Source organism: Triplophysa rosa, linkage group LG15 (genome assembly GCF_024868665.1).
Source record: "Triplophysa rosa linkage group LG15, Trosa_1v2, whole genome shotgun sequence".
Lineage (NCBI taxonomy): Eukaryota > Metazoa > Chordata > Actinopteri > Cypriniformes > Nemacheilidae > Triplophysa > Triplophysa rosa.
The window spans coordinates 11,196,288-11,215,716 of record NC_079904.1 but is presented as its reverse complement, the minus strand read 5'-3'; the positions used below and the strand labels follow the sequence as shown (position 1 = coordinate 11,215,716).

Here is a 19,429-nt window from a genome sequence, read left to right as displayed (position 1 = left end):
TGTTTGTGTAGTACACAAACGCACACTTGGCTAACACAAACTCTGTATTGGACCTTCAAAGACCACAAACTGCATGCATCATCTCCTGCTACACAAACACAGATGTGAAACGATCAGTCTTTGGCAACACACACAAAACCTCAGTCTCGTGTGCACACACTGATTTCACAAACAGTCCACACCACAGTATTATTACGGTAGTAAACTCTCTGAGTGTTTTAATAGGTGAGTGCTTACAACTTGATCCTGACAAACAGACGTTTGAAATGTACTGCACACTTGCAAGATGAATCATCTCAAATGTTCATACACTTGATTTGATTTAATGAAACTTCTTTAAATCAAATCAGTTTTTGAGGTCCACAAATCATTTGTCTTTTTAAGCTCTGAGTCAGAACTCCACCCTTCGCTCGTTTCTCATTCAATGAAGGAGAAAATCTGTGGTTTCAAAGGCAGACAAACACAACGTTTTATTGCCTGAACTTATTAGACTGGGGCAAATTTATGCTGAAACGTTAACAAAAACACATTGTGCTGTGCATTTCTTCACATCGACTTGATAAAACATTTCTCCGAGGCTGCCGGGGATTAAGTTGCTCAACTTGCTAAAACTTCCTTCAAGTTGGCTTCAGGTCTGTTTGTTTTATGGAAGCATATGCTGTGAATTCTTTACCCTCTCACTTAGAAAAAAGATTTTTGGCACTGAACAGGAGCAAGATACAAAAAAACTTTTGTTTGTAATTCCAGGAATTTATACATATGCTGTTTAAATAAACTTCTGTCTTTGTGTATAAGAAAAGTTACAAACTGTGAGCCAGCCACCCCAGTGCATGACTCCCTGGTTTTCCTGACCCAATATTTGTCTCCCGCCAATACTAGGAATCTTCCGTTCCTCCTGCTGCCCAAACAGCTGTCACTAAGGCCACCCTCATGAGCAAACATCAATGTGATAGGACAGGACCTCCCTGTGTCTCCAACAGATCAGCCAGACCGTCCCAGATAGCCCCCCCCAACCCCACAGATAATCTGAAACAATAAACCTCTTTTCCTCCCTCTACCCAAGGGTCCTCCTTCGTCTGTGGTTCCGATCATAAGAAAGAAAAGGTTTGGATGTGACTCTCCTGTTACTTTAAAGAAACAATGTGTTTATCAAGCTAAGTGAGCTGCAGACAGACAATAACAGCGTTCTGAGGAGCGAACCTTGTGGGACTCTGGTGTGCACAGCGTGGAAATGAAACGTGATAGAATCTGCTATCAAAGGAGGTTACAAGGAAGAAAGCTTTAAGATCCAACATCACCAGATGGTTAACTGATGTTAAATGCATCAGACAGGTGAATTAGAACTGAGGAATTGAGTGTTCTGGCAGCCGTAAGCAATTCTAACACGGCAAGAACAGCAGTTTCAGTTGAATGGACAGGTTTGAAGTTTGATTATTGAGGGTGAAATATATAAAAGACTTTTTAGGTGACAAGTATTGACATTTGGTTAACATGTTTGACATAAAAGAGAGACAGAAGAAATGTCAGATGATTTTGAACCCCCTGGTGCTCCTTGTTTAGGGTCACTTGGTGACTTTTGGGGCGCTGGCTATGTGAACTCACCCCCCCAAAAACAAAATGTGATTCAAAAATGCGAAATGGTCCTAAAACAGTCACACTTGTGGTCCTCGGTCAAAAAAGTTGAATAGAAAACAAAAAACCTCTTTTCCTCCCTTCACCCTAAGGGTCCTCCTTCGTCTGTGGTTCAGATCATAAGAAAGAAAAAGTTTGGATGTGACTCTCCTGTCACTTTAAAGAAACAACAATAGGGAGTTGAAAATGAGGATCTTGGGAAACTGAATCTGTTTTATGACTATAGTTTATAGCCATATCGTTTTTTGAGTGACAACACAAAATATATACACAGAATTTAAAACCATCAAATGCTATCTACTCACAAATATATGAAGAGTTTGGTTCCAAAATGAGATAAATCCAGTTTTATTGTGTTAGTTAGCTGTATTATTTGTTTTTAGTTAGTTATTATGGCTTAAATCAAAACAAACCAACTGCAGTTTGATTGATATTAATTGGAATGCACAATAAAAAAAACTTTTTTTTAAAAACGAGTTGTCTCATTTTGGAACCAAACTCTTCATATATTTGTGTACATGTTGCATTTGTCTAGGTTATTTCTCCATTGGACATTTTTTTAACTTGAGAAACCTCTTCCAGTGAGAGGATGACAGGCTCGTGATTTTATTATCTTAGATACACAAGATACAGAATTGTCTCTGACAAAGGAATGTTTGAAGCTCTGTGCTGCCTGATTTCATTTTATACCTTAATGATGTTACTGTGCTAGAAACATGTGACTGACTTTGGTGCAAAAATGCACATTCACAAACTCATTCAAAAATTCTTAAGGGACAGTTCACCCAAAAATGAAAATTCTGTCTTCATTTACTCACTCACAAGTTGTTCCAAATCTGTATAAATGTCTTTGTTCTAGTGAACACAGAGAAAAATATTTGGAGAATGCTTGTAAACAAACAGTTCCTGGCCACCATTGAGCATTGACTAGAAAAAACGTCTTTGTTCTGTTGAACACAAAAGAAGATATTTTGAAGAATGTAAGAAAAGCAAACTGTTCTTTTGACTAGCATTGTCATTTTTCCTACTATTATAGTCAATGGTGGCCAAGAACTGTTTAGTTACAAGCATTCTTCCAAATATCTTTCTCTGTGTTTATTAGACCAAAGTAATTTATACAGATTTGGAACAACTCGAGGGTGAGTAATTGATGATGAGTAATTTGCTTTTAAAAAAAGATGCCAATTTCAAAAACTTAGGACTCAGGAAATGTTCATGACAGTCCTGACCCAACTATGGGTCAAAAACAACTCAGCATTTTTTTAAATATTGTAATCTTTATGTAAAACTGTACTGTAATCTGTGGCTCCATATTTTCTAGATATCAAACCCCTGTTGGTGAGAATTACTGGGCGATGATTTAATCAATTCTTATCACATAATAAACTTGAAAACTGTCATCTGATGTGCGATCTGTGTTAACTACTCAGCATTACAGGATTCTCTACATACAGCAACTCCTGATAGCTGTGAGGCCAGCCAGAATGATATATGACCTTTCAATCAATAAATGACTGTGCTGAGATTTTACAACTCTGCTTGGATGCTTACAAATCTGATATGTGCTTTCTGCCCCCCCCACAATTTTATCATAAATACATGATCGCAGCAGTTTGTTAAAAGACAAGAGTCATGTTTTGTCTTTCAAGGTTGATTAGGGGTATCCTTGAGAGAGAGAGAGCGAGAGAGAGGGAGAGAGCATCTTGTTATTTTTGGCACAGCACAGAGCTGATGCCAGTCTGCACTGCAGTGTAGGGGAAACAGCGCATGTGCCTGATACAGGAAGTGCTAAACTCCTCCCCCTGCTTCCTACTGTTTTTAGATGTCCAGCAAAAACAAACTAAAACAAAACAAACAAACAAAACCCAGGACAAACTACAATGTGAACTATGCCATGATAAGTCTTATGTAATGCAATATTTTGTAGTAACCACCAATGGCTCAATGTAGGTTATGTTGTTATTTAACTTATATATGGCACCATTAGCAGATGTAGTTAATCAAATTACTTTCTCATTATCACTTGCACCATGCACACAAATGTTTAAGCATTCTGCTGTAAGGCATAAATTATGTGTTTGTGGATGTCAAATTCAAAAAGTTTCTTATGCCACCATCTATCCTCCCTGCGACCAGTTCTTTAAACGTTTTATTAATTTAAATAAATGATGTTTCTAACTTTATTTTTTTCTTTTATGTATCGCCTCAATATGTACAGTATGCATGTAAATGTTTATATACAGTACTCATACAGTGTATACGTCTTGTGTAAAAACAATGTTTTAAAGATTCATAAATGCAAGTTTTCTTACCAGAAAGACAGATTTTTTTCTCAAAGACTCCGCTACACAAAATACATCTTTTCTCAACAAGAAATGGTTGTTTAAGTGATTGACCAAAAAACATTATGTGGCAATTACTATCCAATAGTAATGCTTCTTCATGACTTTAATAGAGGTTAGAACCCACTTCCAATATTGATTTTATTCATCCAGCACAGTCTTTAATCAAACATACTGTATTAACCAAATACTCTAACAATAATAATAAATCAACAGTAGGCATGTGCCCGGTTAACCGCGGTTACCACCAAATCCTGCTGAAACCGAGCTGGCTGCGACAATGCAAGGTATCAATTATTTTATTGATGCGTAGCTTGTCCGTGAAGCACGGCGCTGGGATCAGTAGGAATGCTGCTCGATCTAAAAGAGTTTGAGTCACTTATAACGTGAATTTGAAAAAGCAACACCCGTCAAACATGATCATTATAAATATACTTTATTATCATACAAATACCTGAGGAGGCTTGAGGATCGGTGATAAAAACATGTCCTTAGGCATTTCCTACTACTACGTGTGTTATGGTTTTCTTCTGCAGTGCGTATTCGGAGTTTCTGCACGAGAGCGCACTCTGGCTTTCGGATGCAGCAGCATTTTACCGTACTTCACTCACAAGTTGTGCATAAATCACGTGAGATATATATTCGGTTAACTGGTCTAATCAACAGTTGAAGTTGATTTTTATAGAAGCAAACAGCTGCTACAAACATCATAATTCTTTTACAAACATACAGCAGATATTTTTCTGTTTGATCTGGATTTTAAGGGCATGACAGATGAATTTTCAATTTAGGACACATTGAAGGGCTCCTAAGATAAAGCACACGGCTTCATCATGACACTATAGTGAATGAAGGCTACACTTTAATTATAACATCTCATTGAACTGCAGCGCCTTTAAGAACACAGAAGGTCAAATACATTTAAAAAAGTTAAATACATTCACAATTAGTATCATGTTACATTTAATGACTATGAAAGACTTCCATTTAGAAGAAATTGACTTTCTGCAGCTTTTTGTAAGTTCTTATACAAAGATAGAACTGCCCATGGATGGATCATAAAATCAAGTGAATCTTGGATTCATTTCTAAAATAAAAAGAGAGATTAGCACACCATTACCAATCAACTCATTTATGAGTTTTACTCATTTATGAGAATTACTCATTTATCACACATCATTACCATACAATTCATTGATGGGTTTTGATTAACTTTGTTGACATCAGCATTATTACAGTTTGGGAATTTACGTATTCGCAACACGCCTTTGATCTTTACTGCATATTTCATAGCACAAGACATAAAAATCAAGTGGCTCTATGAATTTTCTCATGCATGAATAGAGAACAAGAGTGCATCCAACCCTTTGCTGGAAACAACACATATATGACATCAGCTAAAACCAATCAGTGTTACTAATCAATAAGAAGCATGCAAACAATCTGGGAGCAGCTGGCCACCATAATCTCCCGAACCAATCCAATTTTCACATAAAAGAGCGTCATTATATTGTGATTTTTACGGTTGCCGCCCTACAGCATCTTCCTTTTTTATTTAATGTAATTACACCCAATATTCACCACCAGTAATTTATGCCAATTGCTTTTTTGCCAAAATATATTCAAAAGCATTGAATCACCTGTGGTTGAGTCAAATCCAAAATACTCCCAGAATCCATCCTTTAAAGTTTGTGGCCCAAGTTTATTTTCAAATAAGGCTTGTGAGTCAATAGTCCCCACTAGATATGTAATGAGCTGTGAAACAAGCACATCCAGGAGCCTTTAGTTGCTGTTCATGAGAACAATAGGGTTCTTCAGCTGTGAGGTGCAGAAAGAAGTAATGGTTGACGAGGATTGTCTATTTCTGGCAGGCAGTAATGAAATGTTATTGACGTTGGCTCCTGATGGAAGCACTTAGTCTCAGCTTCTCACAAGGAGAGAGCTTTACATTTACCAACTGTCCAACTGCTGCAATGACTTGTTCACTTCACAAAAAAAAAGTTGTTAAAGATGATTTTCAGTGGATGTGCTGTGTGTTATGCACTGTCCTTTTGTTCTATTTTGTTTCTCTATCGGTTTTCTATTTTGGAATATTTTATGTAACCCCTGGCACATTTTATGAAGCCAACTTAATTTCTAAACAAGGGGACACAGAGAGAAAAGAGAGGAGAAAAAACAAAAAGGGTACCCTTTGATTTTGACCCACACTTTAAAAAAGATGCTTCATGCTATAGAAAAACTAATTTTGCCTGAATGGTTCCAATGGTTCCATAAATGTTCCAATGGAACCTTAAACATCTGAAGAACCTTTCTGTGTCCCAAAAGGTTCTTTGTAGTGGAGAAAAGTTATTTAGAAAATAAAAATGAAGAAAGAAGTGTTTTTATAAGAACCTTGAAGTGAATGGTTCTTTGGGGAACCAAAATGGTTCTTCTATGGCATCGCTGTGAACTTTAATTTGGTGATCCTACCCTCACTTCTAGAATCAGCCATCACGTGCTCTTGCAAATTCAATTCCCTGTTTACATTTCCACCCCATGTAACACATGATCTGGAGAATGATTGTTTGATGTTTTGTGGGCTATGCATTTTTAAACAGGAAGATAGCATCATGCCACCCCTAATTTTCTTTGCTGGACAGGAAGTCCTGCTATGAAACAGGATGGTCCCTGAATGATTATCGGTATGGCCCGATACCAAACTCATGTACTCGTACTCGTAATGACACACCGATACCAAAGACCGATACCTCACGTGACATACATAGAGCCCTATGATTTCCGCAATGCGGAAAACGCGGACGGAATCTAGGAATCCAGGCATTTCCTAACAAGAAATTAGCGCTGAACAGCTAACGTAACAGTTAACGACATATTCAAATACTGTTTAAATGTGTATTCTGCTTGTTTTGCGTTACCGTGTGTGGTGCGGTTGCGTGTACTGAACGCATTGTGCTTGTGGAGCTTTCAGCACCAGCGTTTCACTGCACGAGGACACGAACACATAAACAAACACCATTTGCGGCGATCCGTCAAAATAAAAGTCCGGTTAACTTAAACAAACGCTCTTTGCGGCGTCCCGTCAAAATAAAAGTCTGGTTGACTAGAACAAGTTATAATACACTCACATTTTGATTTTACCACACCACCCCCCTTAAATTTTTTATAATTTGACCACAGAGTATATTGTTTACTTTAGTAAACTGAAGTAAATGTGCTAGTAAAATTGTACTACTTATCATAAAAAATAGAACTTGATTAAAAAATAGTACTTAAATTTAAGTAGACCTAAAAACAAAAGAAAATGTACCAGTAAGATACTGGTTTATTAACATTATTGTACATTATACAGGCATCGGTTATAGGTATCGGCGAGTACCAGAAAAAAAATATCTGTTCTCGTACGCGGTCTTTAAAAACTGGTATCGGTGCATCCCTAATTCTTAACACAAGATTTAGTTTAATTCCTATGTCATGGCAATTTAAATTGTGGGGATTCACAATTTTAGGCTAAATTGATTTTTACTAGTTTTGCCTTTGGTCATGCTTTATCTTGTCTTAAGCAGTGAGTGAGTCACACCTGGTGCCAAAATCAGGGCATGACTGCCCTGTTTTCTTGAAAACCTGACATCATAACTGAACAGATTTTCTCCCGCTCCACTCATCTGTACATCACACACTCCCTCTCTGGTTAATAGGTCATTCTCCATCAGCATCGTTGAAGTAAGTGGATTACTGTAAGTGCCTCCCTCTGTCCACACATAAATGACTAATGGTCTTCTCATATAGCTATATTATTCTCCTTATCTGCACATCAAAGTAGTCTTACGACAACATTCACGTGACATTTACAGTACTGCTAAAAATTATATTACAGTAACGTGTAAATCAACCAGCTCAGCCCCGGTCTTAGACAATGGCAATTTTGAAACAATTTGACAAAATCATTCTTGCAGTCAAACCACAGGAAGTCCCCACTCCCTTTGTGGTGCATTAGGGTGAATGGGACGGTGGAGCAAGCAGGCTGGCTGCTCATGCCAAACCCTCATTAAACCACTGATCCCATGATGTCTAACTGCACTTCTGTCACATCCTACCATTGCATAATATCTGACTCCAACTCCTATTTCCTGTCCTATGCTGACTAACTGAGTGCCAGTTCTGTCTGAACATCAGTCACAGATCACAATGACTGTCAACAGAAGACATTTGTTATTAATGTAACCTGTATATGTAAATGTCAAACAAAAAGCTTGTGTTCTTATCTAATCTTATTCACAATAAAACAGATTTTCATTTTCATAAAAGTTTCATGCTAAAACTGATATTTTTATCCTTTAAAAGGATAGTTTACACAAAATTGAAAATTCTTTTGTTTATTCCCTCATCTGTCATTACAAACCTGTATGACTTTCTTCTGCAAAACACAAAAGATGTTTTGAAAGATGTTGGTAACAAACGCAATGGCCCCATACAATTTTAACCATTGTATGAAAAAATCTCCTTTTGAGATCTACAGAAAAATAGTGATATACAGGTTTTGAACAACAGAATGGTAAATAAATGATTAGCAAATTTTATTTTGGGGTGAACTATCCCTTTAAGTGTCTAGTAATTATATATATTTGCTAAATTGATATCAAAAGGAGTGTGGTACTCTCGGTTCCATTTTTTCACAAAAAATACAACGTTTTAATTGCATTCCATCTATTTTCACAAATGTGTCCCAAATATCAGCGGAGAAAATGTGAAAAATCTTGGCCTGGTTTCCTGCAAAAAAGCTATCATCTGTCCATTTTTCAAGGTTAAATGAGTCTCACTTCACACGCCAAAACGGCACCATTCCCAAAGCTTCATTTCATAGTTACTTATTGAACCTTCTCTTCCCCTGGCATCAAAGCAGATGCAACAATATCATTCAACTTTTTTCTTCTCCCTGCACCCTCCATTTTACTCTTTCTTTGATACAGCCCCATTCAAACCAGCAGCAACCTTACTTTCAAATCACCCTCCCTCAATCTCTCTCTTTCTTCGGGCCCATGCGCACACAGCACCCCTCTGCCCTGGGACCTGTTCTCTAGCCCATCCTAAATGGGGCCTCTGTTCTCTACCTTCTCCACTCCTCCCTCCTCTTCTGGAGTCCCATCCTTTATGAGGCTCTTATCTGATTGCAAATGCTCCCACACCACCCCTCTCTCATTACCGCTCGGACATGTTAAGGGTTTTATGCAATCCTTCATATTGTTTAATAAGTTTACACAGGCTAAACACTGGCATGTGTTTGGAGTGTTTGTGTGCGTGTGGCCAGATTTTTAAATAGTGTGAATGTACTCTCGCTAATCGCACACTGAAGAGTGTTTATGTACTTGTCAATCACTGCTTTGTTGGTTTGGAAAAAGGCCAGAGTGTGTATCTTGTTGTGAAAGCAAACACAGGCATTATTGTTAATGTTTAAGACCGTGGCTTCAAAGAATACTGAACCGTTTAATCCACAGCAAATAAATAGTGGAACGCACCAAGCAAGCGGCAAATGCATTTAATGGGATGTTCTTGGTTCTTTAACAACGTTTAGGAGTGTTTTGGAGGCACTTTAAAGGGAATAAATGCTGAAATGTGATGTCTGAGTAGGTGCTCAACCCTATCCATGTTTTGACCCATTTTACAGTGAGCGAACGAGAGAGAGAGAGGAATTACTAAAATTCCTATGCGCGCCAGAGAGGATGTTTATCAACCACATCTCCAGTAGGGCGCCTCAAACAAACGCTGTACACACAGCATGCACTCATATTGCTAAAGCGCACGCACACATACATTGTTGACACAACGGCCCGTCGGACCACACCTGTTCAAGGGCAGCTGGAAGGAATCTGGTTTTATCTTATGAATAACAAACATGCAAACATTTTTGAATATTCCATACCAGAGGCACGTCTCGACAAGTTTCAGTCCGCAATTACACAGAAAAATTGTGAAACTGAGCAAACAGGTTTTTTTTAGACTTAAATTCATCAAAATATTTAGACAATTATCACACACTACACTACACTACGTTTTATGTGGTTTAGCGGGAAAAGCAGACTGAAAATAAACAAGGTCATTGAAAAACAGTTACAAATGACTTGTTTGACTTAGAACATATTCTTCCAGAAAACAGTTACATCACATTACATTACATTACAATTATATTACAATCTGACAAAATCTTAATTTACAAAATAAAAGGCAATAAGATTAAGTTGCCTTGGCAATATTATTTCACTAAGGCAAGCTGTAGTCTTTTTTGAAAACATTTTTTTTAAATCTATTTCACTCTGACTATATTTTTAAATAGTCAGTGAATATAGTTAAACAAAATTGAATTATGAATTCAATGAGAATTCAATTTAACAGTTTAAAATTTTTATATTTAGTCTTTTTTATTTGAGTCCTTTTTATTAATTCATTTATAACAATAAATATTGGGTTTTCATTGGATAACATCATATAAAATCATTTTACTCTACAGAACCCCTCTGAGCCACTTACTTAAAGCTCTGCCAATGGCTCCTCCAACAACCTGAGAGTTCAAGAGTATATTAAAATCTATATCGACTTTTAGTCTACATAAAAAAGACATCTGATACTCTTTTAATTGATGCCTAAAAGTTCTGCCATTGTTGCTTCTAAAGGAACATCCATCAAAATGTGCCTTGAAAATATATTTACAGTATACATGGGTTACGTATTGAACAAAATAACAAGTAATTGATATTGTCCATCTGTCCCAGCATGTGCTGAAATAAACCTATCACGGTACTTCATGAAAGATTTAGGACCCAAATAACTTTACTGGAGCATCTTCTGAATGTCATCATACTTTTTTAATAGTAAATGACTCTTTCACTTTCTACATTTCACTCACTTTCACTTTACTCAAAATCATGTGCTGATTCTTGGTAATCCCCCCATTAGTCCACCCTGGCTACATTACCCAGTTGCCTACTCTCCTTGTCATTGTGATACATAGCTCTTTAAAAGTGATATAGCACTAAGGTGTAAGTTATGCATCCCGTGATCTGACACATGACAAGAAATAACAGCACAGTGCAAATTTTGTGTCTATATTAGCTGCTCACATCACACAAGAGTGAAAGTGCCCAGGCTTTTAAAATGACACTCAAGTATCATTTGATATTACAACATAATGATTCTTTAATGATGCAAACAACTTCTCAGGCTGATGCATTCTGACTCATAAAAGATAATGCAGCCTCACAACGGGTAACTAGAAATGGGACAGAAAACACCTGAATTTTCTTTTGCCCGATGACGTCTGATATTATTTCTATGAACACAACAAAAAGTGGCGCAGTTCTCTCGTGATGGCAAGTGGATTAGTCAGCCTGCCTCATACTGTCATATAACCCACACCAATGTGCGGTATAACGAAACTGCACAGGCCTACACTCTAGAAATACGTCTAAGCTTAAAAAAAAAGAAAAGCCGCTAAACAGATTTATAAAAACGCTGAGGGCAGTCACAGCCGTGTGTAGGTATCAGGTGTTTACACGATGCAAAGCTCAATAACTAGCTGCGCCACACATCCCACTCAAGAGGTCCCGAATGGGTATACATAGGTGAGCACGTTCAGCGTTTCCTGTCAAAAACGTCCCCTCTGAGGGAAAAAAGTTACAATTCTGCCACAATGTTACCTTGTCATCCACGTTTTCTCCATCCCGCGTATCGTTCACCTCTGCGATGACTGCGTCCTCTGGCGCATCTTCAGGGCTCTTCGCGTCCCGCTGCACGGATGGTGTCGCTCCCATGATAAAACCCCACGCTGCAAAATATCACGCGTTCAAAAGGAAACTATCGTTGCCGAATCAGGTATCCAACAGCCGGCGTAAATTCGCCCTGCAGTCCGTCCCGAGGGTTGTCTCGTTGGGAAAGTGTTGAAACAGGTCTGTAGATGGACTTTTAGGAGACCTCCTCCTATCAGTCTCACATGGAGAAGAGCCAGACACGCCTTACAGCATCACAACAGCACGAATAAAACAACATGCCGAAAACAAAAAGCGCTTGCGTAAAATGATTGAATTTATTATCACGCGGAAGTTTGTAGAATTTTACGATTTTTAAGCACATGCATGCCTTAAAACTGTTCCCATAACTATTAGTTTCAGTATTAGTTTTATTTAAGGACAGCAGGGATTTTAGCATCGTACAGTCAGTAGTAAAGGAAGCAGGATCGACCTCGACGGAAAAACAGCCCTATGGATGGTGTGTCCCGCCTGGAATCTCGAGTTAAGGGGCACTGTAGTTTGCGTCTCGGAGCAAGACGTGTGTTACGTTTAGATCTCTCTCCCTCTGTGTGTGAATGTGTGCGCGCGCGCTCCAAGGCATTTTGTTTTGGGTTCTTTAAATGCGTAAATTACGCCTCATAACCAGTTAGCACAAGCCAGCTCGTGTTTGCGAGATGCAGTAGGTCTGTGTTCAGAGAAAACAGCAAGTGTCCTGCTGTGCATGACTAAGCTTGAAATGGTTAGATCAAAATAAGAGCCGTAAATGAATAATGCACTTTTTGATCAATCGTTTCATACGTTATCTCCTTATTATGCCAGGGACATTTCAAGAAAAATATGGTTGGTGCAGTGGCAAAACTTTGGATATTATAGATGTAAAATATAGGGTCCACCATACTAAAGCACAATGAAATGTAAACAATGGGTTGAAATCATGTTTGCCTCTCTGAAATAGTCGTTCTTACTAAAATCAATTAATTTTAGACTATATTTAGAGGCACCAGGGGTGGTTAGATCAATTGTTTTAGGGCTGTCACAATATCAGATTTACTGTTTGAGACTAAAAAAAACCCCACGATATCAATATTATCACGATATGTACTATTTGTTTTCTTTTTTTTTTGTCAATTAATCACACACAACATGTAAGTGTAAGAAGTGGAGAGAGTGAGTTTGTGGTGCTTAAGGCGAAACTTTAAACAGGTGCTGAATAATTCACAATATCATATGGGTAGTATTAACAATTTTGGCAAGACTAGCATCATTAAAGATATATGTCATGGTTATTGTCAATACTGGTATATTGTGACACTCCTACTTTGTATGTTCAGGTTGATGAAACGGATCTAAATATAAATGTCAGAGAAAGTGATGTTAGAACCTTATTTAACCTCAAAAAATTTAATTTTATTGCTTAGAACAGTGATTTATCCACATCAGCAAGTTTATGGAACTTGTCTTATTTGATCATTCAATTACATAGAGGAAGAATTATGATGTAGTCTTAAAATTATTTAATTAAATTATCAAATTGCAATGACTGACCAATATGAACCCTTGTACGTTCCCTGTTCAAGTGATTCATTATATCATTGCACTATGTTGTCAATAAGGTTTACTTGTAGTGTAAATGCAGCCTAATGAAAAACAGACTGAGCAATTACAATAATTTCTAAAAGAAAAATAGCCTTTAACTGCCCTTACTTAAAGATACTTTAGGCATCTCATAAATATTAAGTCTGAACTGGGGTTAAACATTTTGAATAAAATGTAAATACAGACTTAACATCAGCCTATATATTTTTAATCTTATCAAAGAAGGTCTCAAAACGTGTTTAATTTATAATAAACAGTGCACATATAGCAGACAAGAATAGCTAAAGAGTTGATGTGTTTACTACACAAAACAGAGAATGTGAATGGCATAATACATTTAAGTTAGGCACAATCTTATCCGTCTAATAAAGGAATAGATTCTTAAATTCACAATGTCTGCCTCATGTTGGGGACCAGATTATGCTACCTTATGTTATGATGTCAACTTTGTACAAACATCTTTAGGTTTTGAGATAAAGTCTAATAACCATATTGACAAGGTGACGATGAGAGGTTCTCAAACTTTTTTGTTGTAAGGCCCCCTTTGTGTAGGGTGCATTGCTTTGCCCCCCCCCAAATAAAGACTTATAATCTTAAACTTAGAATTTTAATTGAACGAAAAACATATTCAGTTATACAATGCTGGAACATAAATTCTTTTGGTTCGTGGTTTTATATTTTTGATTGCATAAAATTTGTGATAAATTTCTATATTTCATAAAATGCAACAAAATCTGTGGCCCCTCTAGATCTATCTTGGGGGCCCCCAGTTTGAGAACCACTGCTTTACATAATCCCTTCAAAAGGTCAAAATAGCAGCATCAGAAATCAATCCATCTGAGATCCCACTGTTTTCAAATCCATTGAATGACTTTTCTTTTTTTTTATTCCTAACTAACAAACACACACACACACACACACACACACACACACACACACACACACGTGCCTGACTCACAGTCTGGTCACACACACACACTGCACAACACCAACACCATATTCCTTTTCACACCATTAAAAAGTAAGAAGTGAAATGCAACAAACGAAACAATAACAACCTCTAGACTGCTGCCTGTGCATTGTAGGTACCGAGAACCACTCTATAGGTGAACTCTACAGGGAAACATCTAAACAGAAGAAGAGATTACAAGTTTTTGTGTGTGAGCATTAGAGTAGATGGCAAGCTGAGCAGGTCAACTAATTATGGGTGTCTTCAATGACTGGAGCAACAGGCCTCTCATTGAAAATGGTATGAATGAGTTCAGCCATACGGACTGCTACGGACCGCTTCCTGTAGAGGCGTAGGAATGGAAAGACTGTGGGGGCCTGTCGTCCATTGTTTGAGACATCACAACTCTGTTATTCTTAATAAAAGAGCAAGAAATCTAATCGAGAGGAATTTCAACTTTGTGAACTAGCAGTCTGACTTGACAATATGGACTAGTACTTCATTAAAACACTCATACATGTGCATACATCACTCACACATTCTTTCAAACACACTTTTCTTTTGCATCTTAATGGACTTTGACTTCTATTGTGTTGTATTATATCCCCTAACCGAATCCATTTAAAACTAATGCTTACAACAAATGGTTCCCAAAACATATGTGAAACCAGCCCCCATCCCATACACAAAAGTAATCAATTTATGGTTACTTAAATGTGTGGGATGGAAAAAGGTAGCTGTCATCATATAAAAGTTACCTTTTTTCCTTAAAAGTGTACATTTGCTCAGTTTAAACTTTTGATACGATTTCTACTATTGTGAATCAAAGCTGAGTTTATAAGATTAGCAAATCATTGCATTGTTTTTATTCACATTTTACATAGCGTTTCAACTTTTCTGATTTGGGTTTATAATTGAATTATATTATATATGCATGTTCTCAATTAAATTAAGTTTACTCACAGCGCTAAAACAGTTTTACTCCTGACACTCGCTGTCACCTCGTTCTTCAACTGCTCTCTATACACTGCATAATTTTTCACTCAACACTTGAAATATACAGGTTTTCAGACTCACAACTATTGCAACACAATACTCACGTAGTACACTGTAGTTAAAGCCTCTGAATTACATATAACGGTGGAATGTTTCACACAGGATTGTCTGGCATGTACTTGCGTGCATGTACAAAAGGTGCAAAAACTATGAGAAGTATGTTTTATAAAAACGTGCATTTAGATTCTTTATAACAGAGAGAGACGAAGAGAACAGATGTCAAAAAAGAACCACAGACGACATCTGGAATTTTGTTTTGGGTTTAGTGTTCAAATAAAAGCACCTTAAACATCGGATTCCAGTCGTAATTGGCTGTAACAAATATTTGAAATTGAAGTTAAATACAGTACAAATTAAAGAGAATGTTAACAGTATGCAAATATAAAGCAAATAAAGGTATTCTCTTGAATACTGTTGACATACCTCAGGTAATTTAAAACATTAAAGCCACAAATATTAAAGCATTAATAATGTATCAAGCCACATGGAATGCGCTTGGAAGCTTTTGTGCGTCATTGAATTGTAAACACTGAAAGTATGTAACTGGACGAAAAAAATCAAGACATTTACTGATAAATGTAAAATTCCTAAAAGAACATAAAAACAGGACAACAAATATTGCCATTATAAAATAAGAAACGTTTAAAAATGTAAAATTCTCATTGGTATGTTGGCACAGGGCTGTGGATGAGATGTGTGTGAACATCTGCGAACAGAAAGACATGTTTTTTCATACATTAAATCACACAAACCAAAGTTCATAAAGCACACAAAAATAAACGTCGCAGTCGAACCAGCTAGTGCTACAACCCAGATTTTAATCAATGCTACCCAAATCCCAGCTTGTAGTTATTCAATACAGATCCTCTTATTTTGGGATAAGATATGATCTTTTTGGTGTGTCTGAATGAAGTGCAAAGACAAAACAGCATCACCGTTTTGACACCTTTATGTGTTATCTTACCATTCAAGGGCTACACAAGCACGTTCAGAAGAGTCCTTTAATCTCCTCTGTAACAGGATCAAGGTCAATGTCATAGAAACAAGGTCGTGTAGGTAATCCTGGCATGGTGCTCATCTGTAAAACAGGTACAATTCAATGAGCAAGAAATCTTTTTGATTGACAATAAATCTTTGGGAAACTTTGGATATAAATAAACTAGTCAACAAAATTTCTATCTTATTTGACAGATATATCAAGCACATGAAAAACAATGCGTGAACAATATATCAAGTCACACTAAACTGCCGCAGCATGTGACAAAGATTGTATTATAAAAACGGGGAATTCAAGAGATACAGCAATGTCTTGATATACATTTTGTAAATGTTGATACGTCAGTACAATCACATATTATAAAGGTTAATATATAGCAATTAAATATTACTTATTTTGATCCTTAAACAACAAAATTCAGTCAAGCTGACAGACAAATGAACAACACCATTGCACGAATTGAAATCAAGTGACTAGCACACATGTGAGACACAGGCAAAGGAAAGGAATTATCTTAATGAAATTTCAGCATTAAAAAAGAAAAACCAAGACAGAAATAGAGGAAACAGCACACCATTTATCCAGCAATTTCACATTCCCCAGAGAACGTTAACCTGAATTTCACAGAGGTCTCATATACTGAAGTCTGTTGCACTGGATCCAGTTAAAAAAATCTTTAACTGCTCTGCGTACAGACTTATAAGAGGATACACAATCAAATAATTTAGCATTGATTCCTCATGACCGATAAACATTTGTTTTCTGTGGCCATGTGAATATTTTCTGTTCACTTAACATCAAACTAATGTGGTTTCTCATCTTAGAACAAAGCCTCATCTCTCTTTCTCCTTCTCTGAATAATTCAATCAAAAGAAAAATGTCTCTGATCCCTGATGACCCAGGAGTGGTTTATTGGCTTATAAGAATAAATGAACTTCCTTGCAGATGATGTGGACCGATGATGACCAATTTCCTGTTTTCCTTTCAAAGCAAAAAACAAACACAATATACGTCCCAGTGCACCTTCAGAGTTTGTCCCCTAAAAAGTGCATTTTCGTTCATTTTATTTACCAATACAGAAATCTTCACGACTGTTTGTCAATCCCTTTAAATGTGCCTGATCATGTGTGTATTGACACATAAAAATGGCTAGTCGAGTCTAATGTAGTTGTTTTCTCAATTAAGCCAATACATTCCCCCAATTATATCCAAGTTTAAAGGCGGGGTAACCGATTTCCGAATTACGCTTTAGACAACTGAGTCGGGCCGAGTACCAAAACAACCTTGTAGCCAATCAGCAGTAAGGTGCACAGTGCACAGGACGGACATTAGCCGAGCCGAGCTCTGACGAAAGCGACAGATGGGGGTAGGGGTGTGTTTGTTTTGGTGATTTGAACATCAACAATGGCTAAGAGAAATCGGACACCCCGCCTTTAATACACCATTATGTAATTGCAGAGAGCCTTTAAGCAAAAGTAAACTCAAAATGTTGCTGAGTAAAAGTGTCTACTACTAGCACCTGTTCATGTCAGTGTGTTGGTCAGGTTGCCAGAACACCATAAGCCTTCCAGCAGTATCATCAGGAATCTATTGTGCGGCTTACAGCAGACACGGATTTGAGCAATAAATCTGAGCTGAGTGGAAGCTATGATCCATTGAGTCTCATTGTTTTTTGGCTGACCCCTCCCTCACATATCTGGCATATGACATCAGCCACCTCTTCCTGTTACCCCCACTAAGTCTGCTTTTGTCCCTCAGGGGCTTCTATAGAAATGATCAGGCAGACAAACGCACCAGTCAGCTACAATCAGATTCTGTATGTAACTGCAGGTTGATATAAGAGCGAGAGAATTTTGTATCCTATGGACCCTTATTTAAGTGACACTGAATGAATAGTATTCAGTGAAGGAATGTATTTAGTAAAAGAAAGAAAGAAAGAAAGAAAGAAAGAAAGAAAGAAAGAAAGAAAGAAAGAAAGAAAGAAAGAAAAAGAAAGAAAGAAACAGATAGAAAAACAGACAGGTATAAAGACATAAAAAACAGACAAGACATAAAGAAAGATAAATGAAAAATAAAAGACAGAAAGGAAGAAAGACAGATGGAAAGACGGAATAAAAAAAAGAAAGACAGATCTGTTTGTCTTTCTGTCTTTTTATCTGTCTTGTTATCATATAAAAAAGACATGACATATAGGGAGACATAAGAAGACAGATAGGAAGACATATAAAAAGACATAGAAGACATATAAAAAGACAGACAGGAAGACATAAAAAGACAGATAGGAAGACATATAAGAAGACAGATAGGAAGACATATAAGAAGTCAGATAGGAAGACATATAAAAAGAAATAAAGGAAGACATAAAAAGACATATAAAAGGCAGATAGGAAGACATAAAAAGACAGATAGGAAGACATAAGAAGACAGATAGGAAGATATATAGGAAGACATAAAAGACAGATAGAAAGACATATAAAAAGACAGATAGGAAGACATATAAAAAGACAGATAGGAAGATATATAGGAAGACATAAGAGACAGATAGAAAGACATATAAAAAGACTGAAAGGAAGACATAAAAAGACAGATAGGAAGACATATAAGAAGACAGATACAGTGAGGGAAATAAGTATTTGATCCCCTGCTGATTTTGTAAGTTTGCCTACTTACAAACAAATGAAGGGTCTATAATTTTTATGGTGGGTTTATTTTAACTGATAGACACAGAATATTAAAAAAAATCAGGGGAAAAAATGTTATATAAAGGTTATAAATTGATTTGCATTTCAGTCAGTGAAATAAGTATTTGATCCCCTACCAACTAGCAAGAATTCTGGCTCCACAGATTGGTTATGTGCCTATATGGACCACAGATTAGTCCTGTCACTTTAAGAAAGTACTCCTAAATCAGCTTGTTATGTATATAAAAGATGCCTGCCAACAGAATCTGTATCTTCCAGTTCAACCTCTCCAACACCATGGTCCAGACCAAATAGGTTTTAAAGGATGTCAGCGACAAGATTGGAGACCTGCACAAACCTTGAATAGGCTACAGACAGAAGCTTGGTGAGAAGGAGAC

The 19,429-nt window shown here is 37.0% G+C and overlaps 2 protein-coding genes across 2 annotated transcripts in view; both read right to left on the bottom strand.

The window, feature by feature from the left end:
* akap12b (A kinase (PRKA) anchor protein 12b) overlaps nt 1–12,270 on the bottom strand; it is a 39,212-nt gene extending 26,942 nt beyond the window's left edge. Inside the window, exon 1 of the mRNA XM_057352990.1 lies at nt 11,663–12,270. Within this exon, the coding sequence (XP_057208973.1) occupies nt 11,663–11,776 (114 nt within the window). The 5' untranslated portion in view covers nt 11,777–12,270. The remainder of the gene's footprint in view (nt 1–11,662) is intronic.
* Nucleotides 12,271–15,595: 3,325 nt separating this feature from the next.
* Nucleotides 15,596–19,429, bottom strand: part of mthfd1l (methylenetetrahydrofolate dehydrogenase (NADP+ dependent) 1 like) — a 27,748-nt gene continuing 23,914 nt past the window's right edge. Inside the window, exons 27-28 of the mRNA XM_057353354.1 lie at nt 16,318–16,431; nt 15,596–16,059 (exon numbers count right to left, since the gene is read on the bottom strand). Of these exons, the coding sequence (XP_057209337.1) occupies nt 16,342–16,431 (90 nt within the window). The 3' untranslated portion in view covers nt 15,596–16,059; nt 16,318–16,341. The remainder of the gene's footprint in view (nt 16,060–16,317; nt 16,432–19,429) is intronic.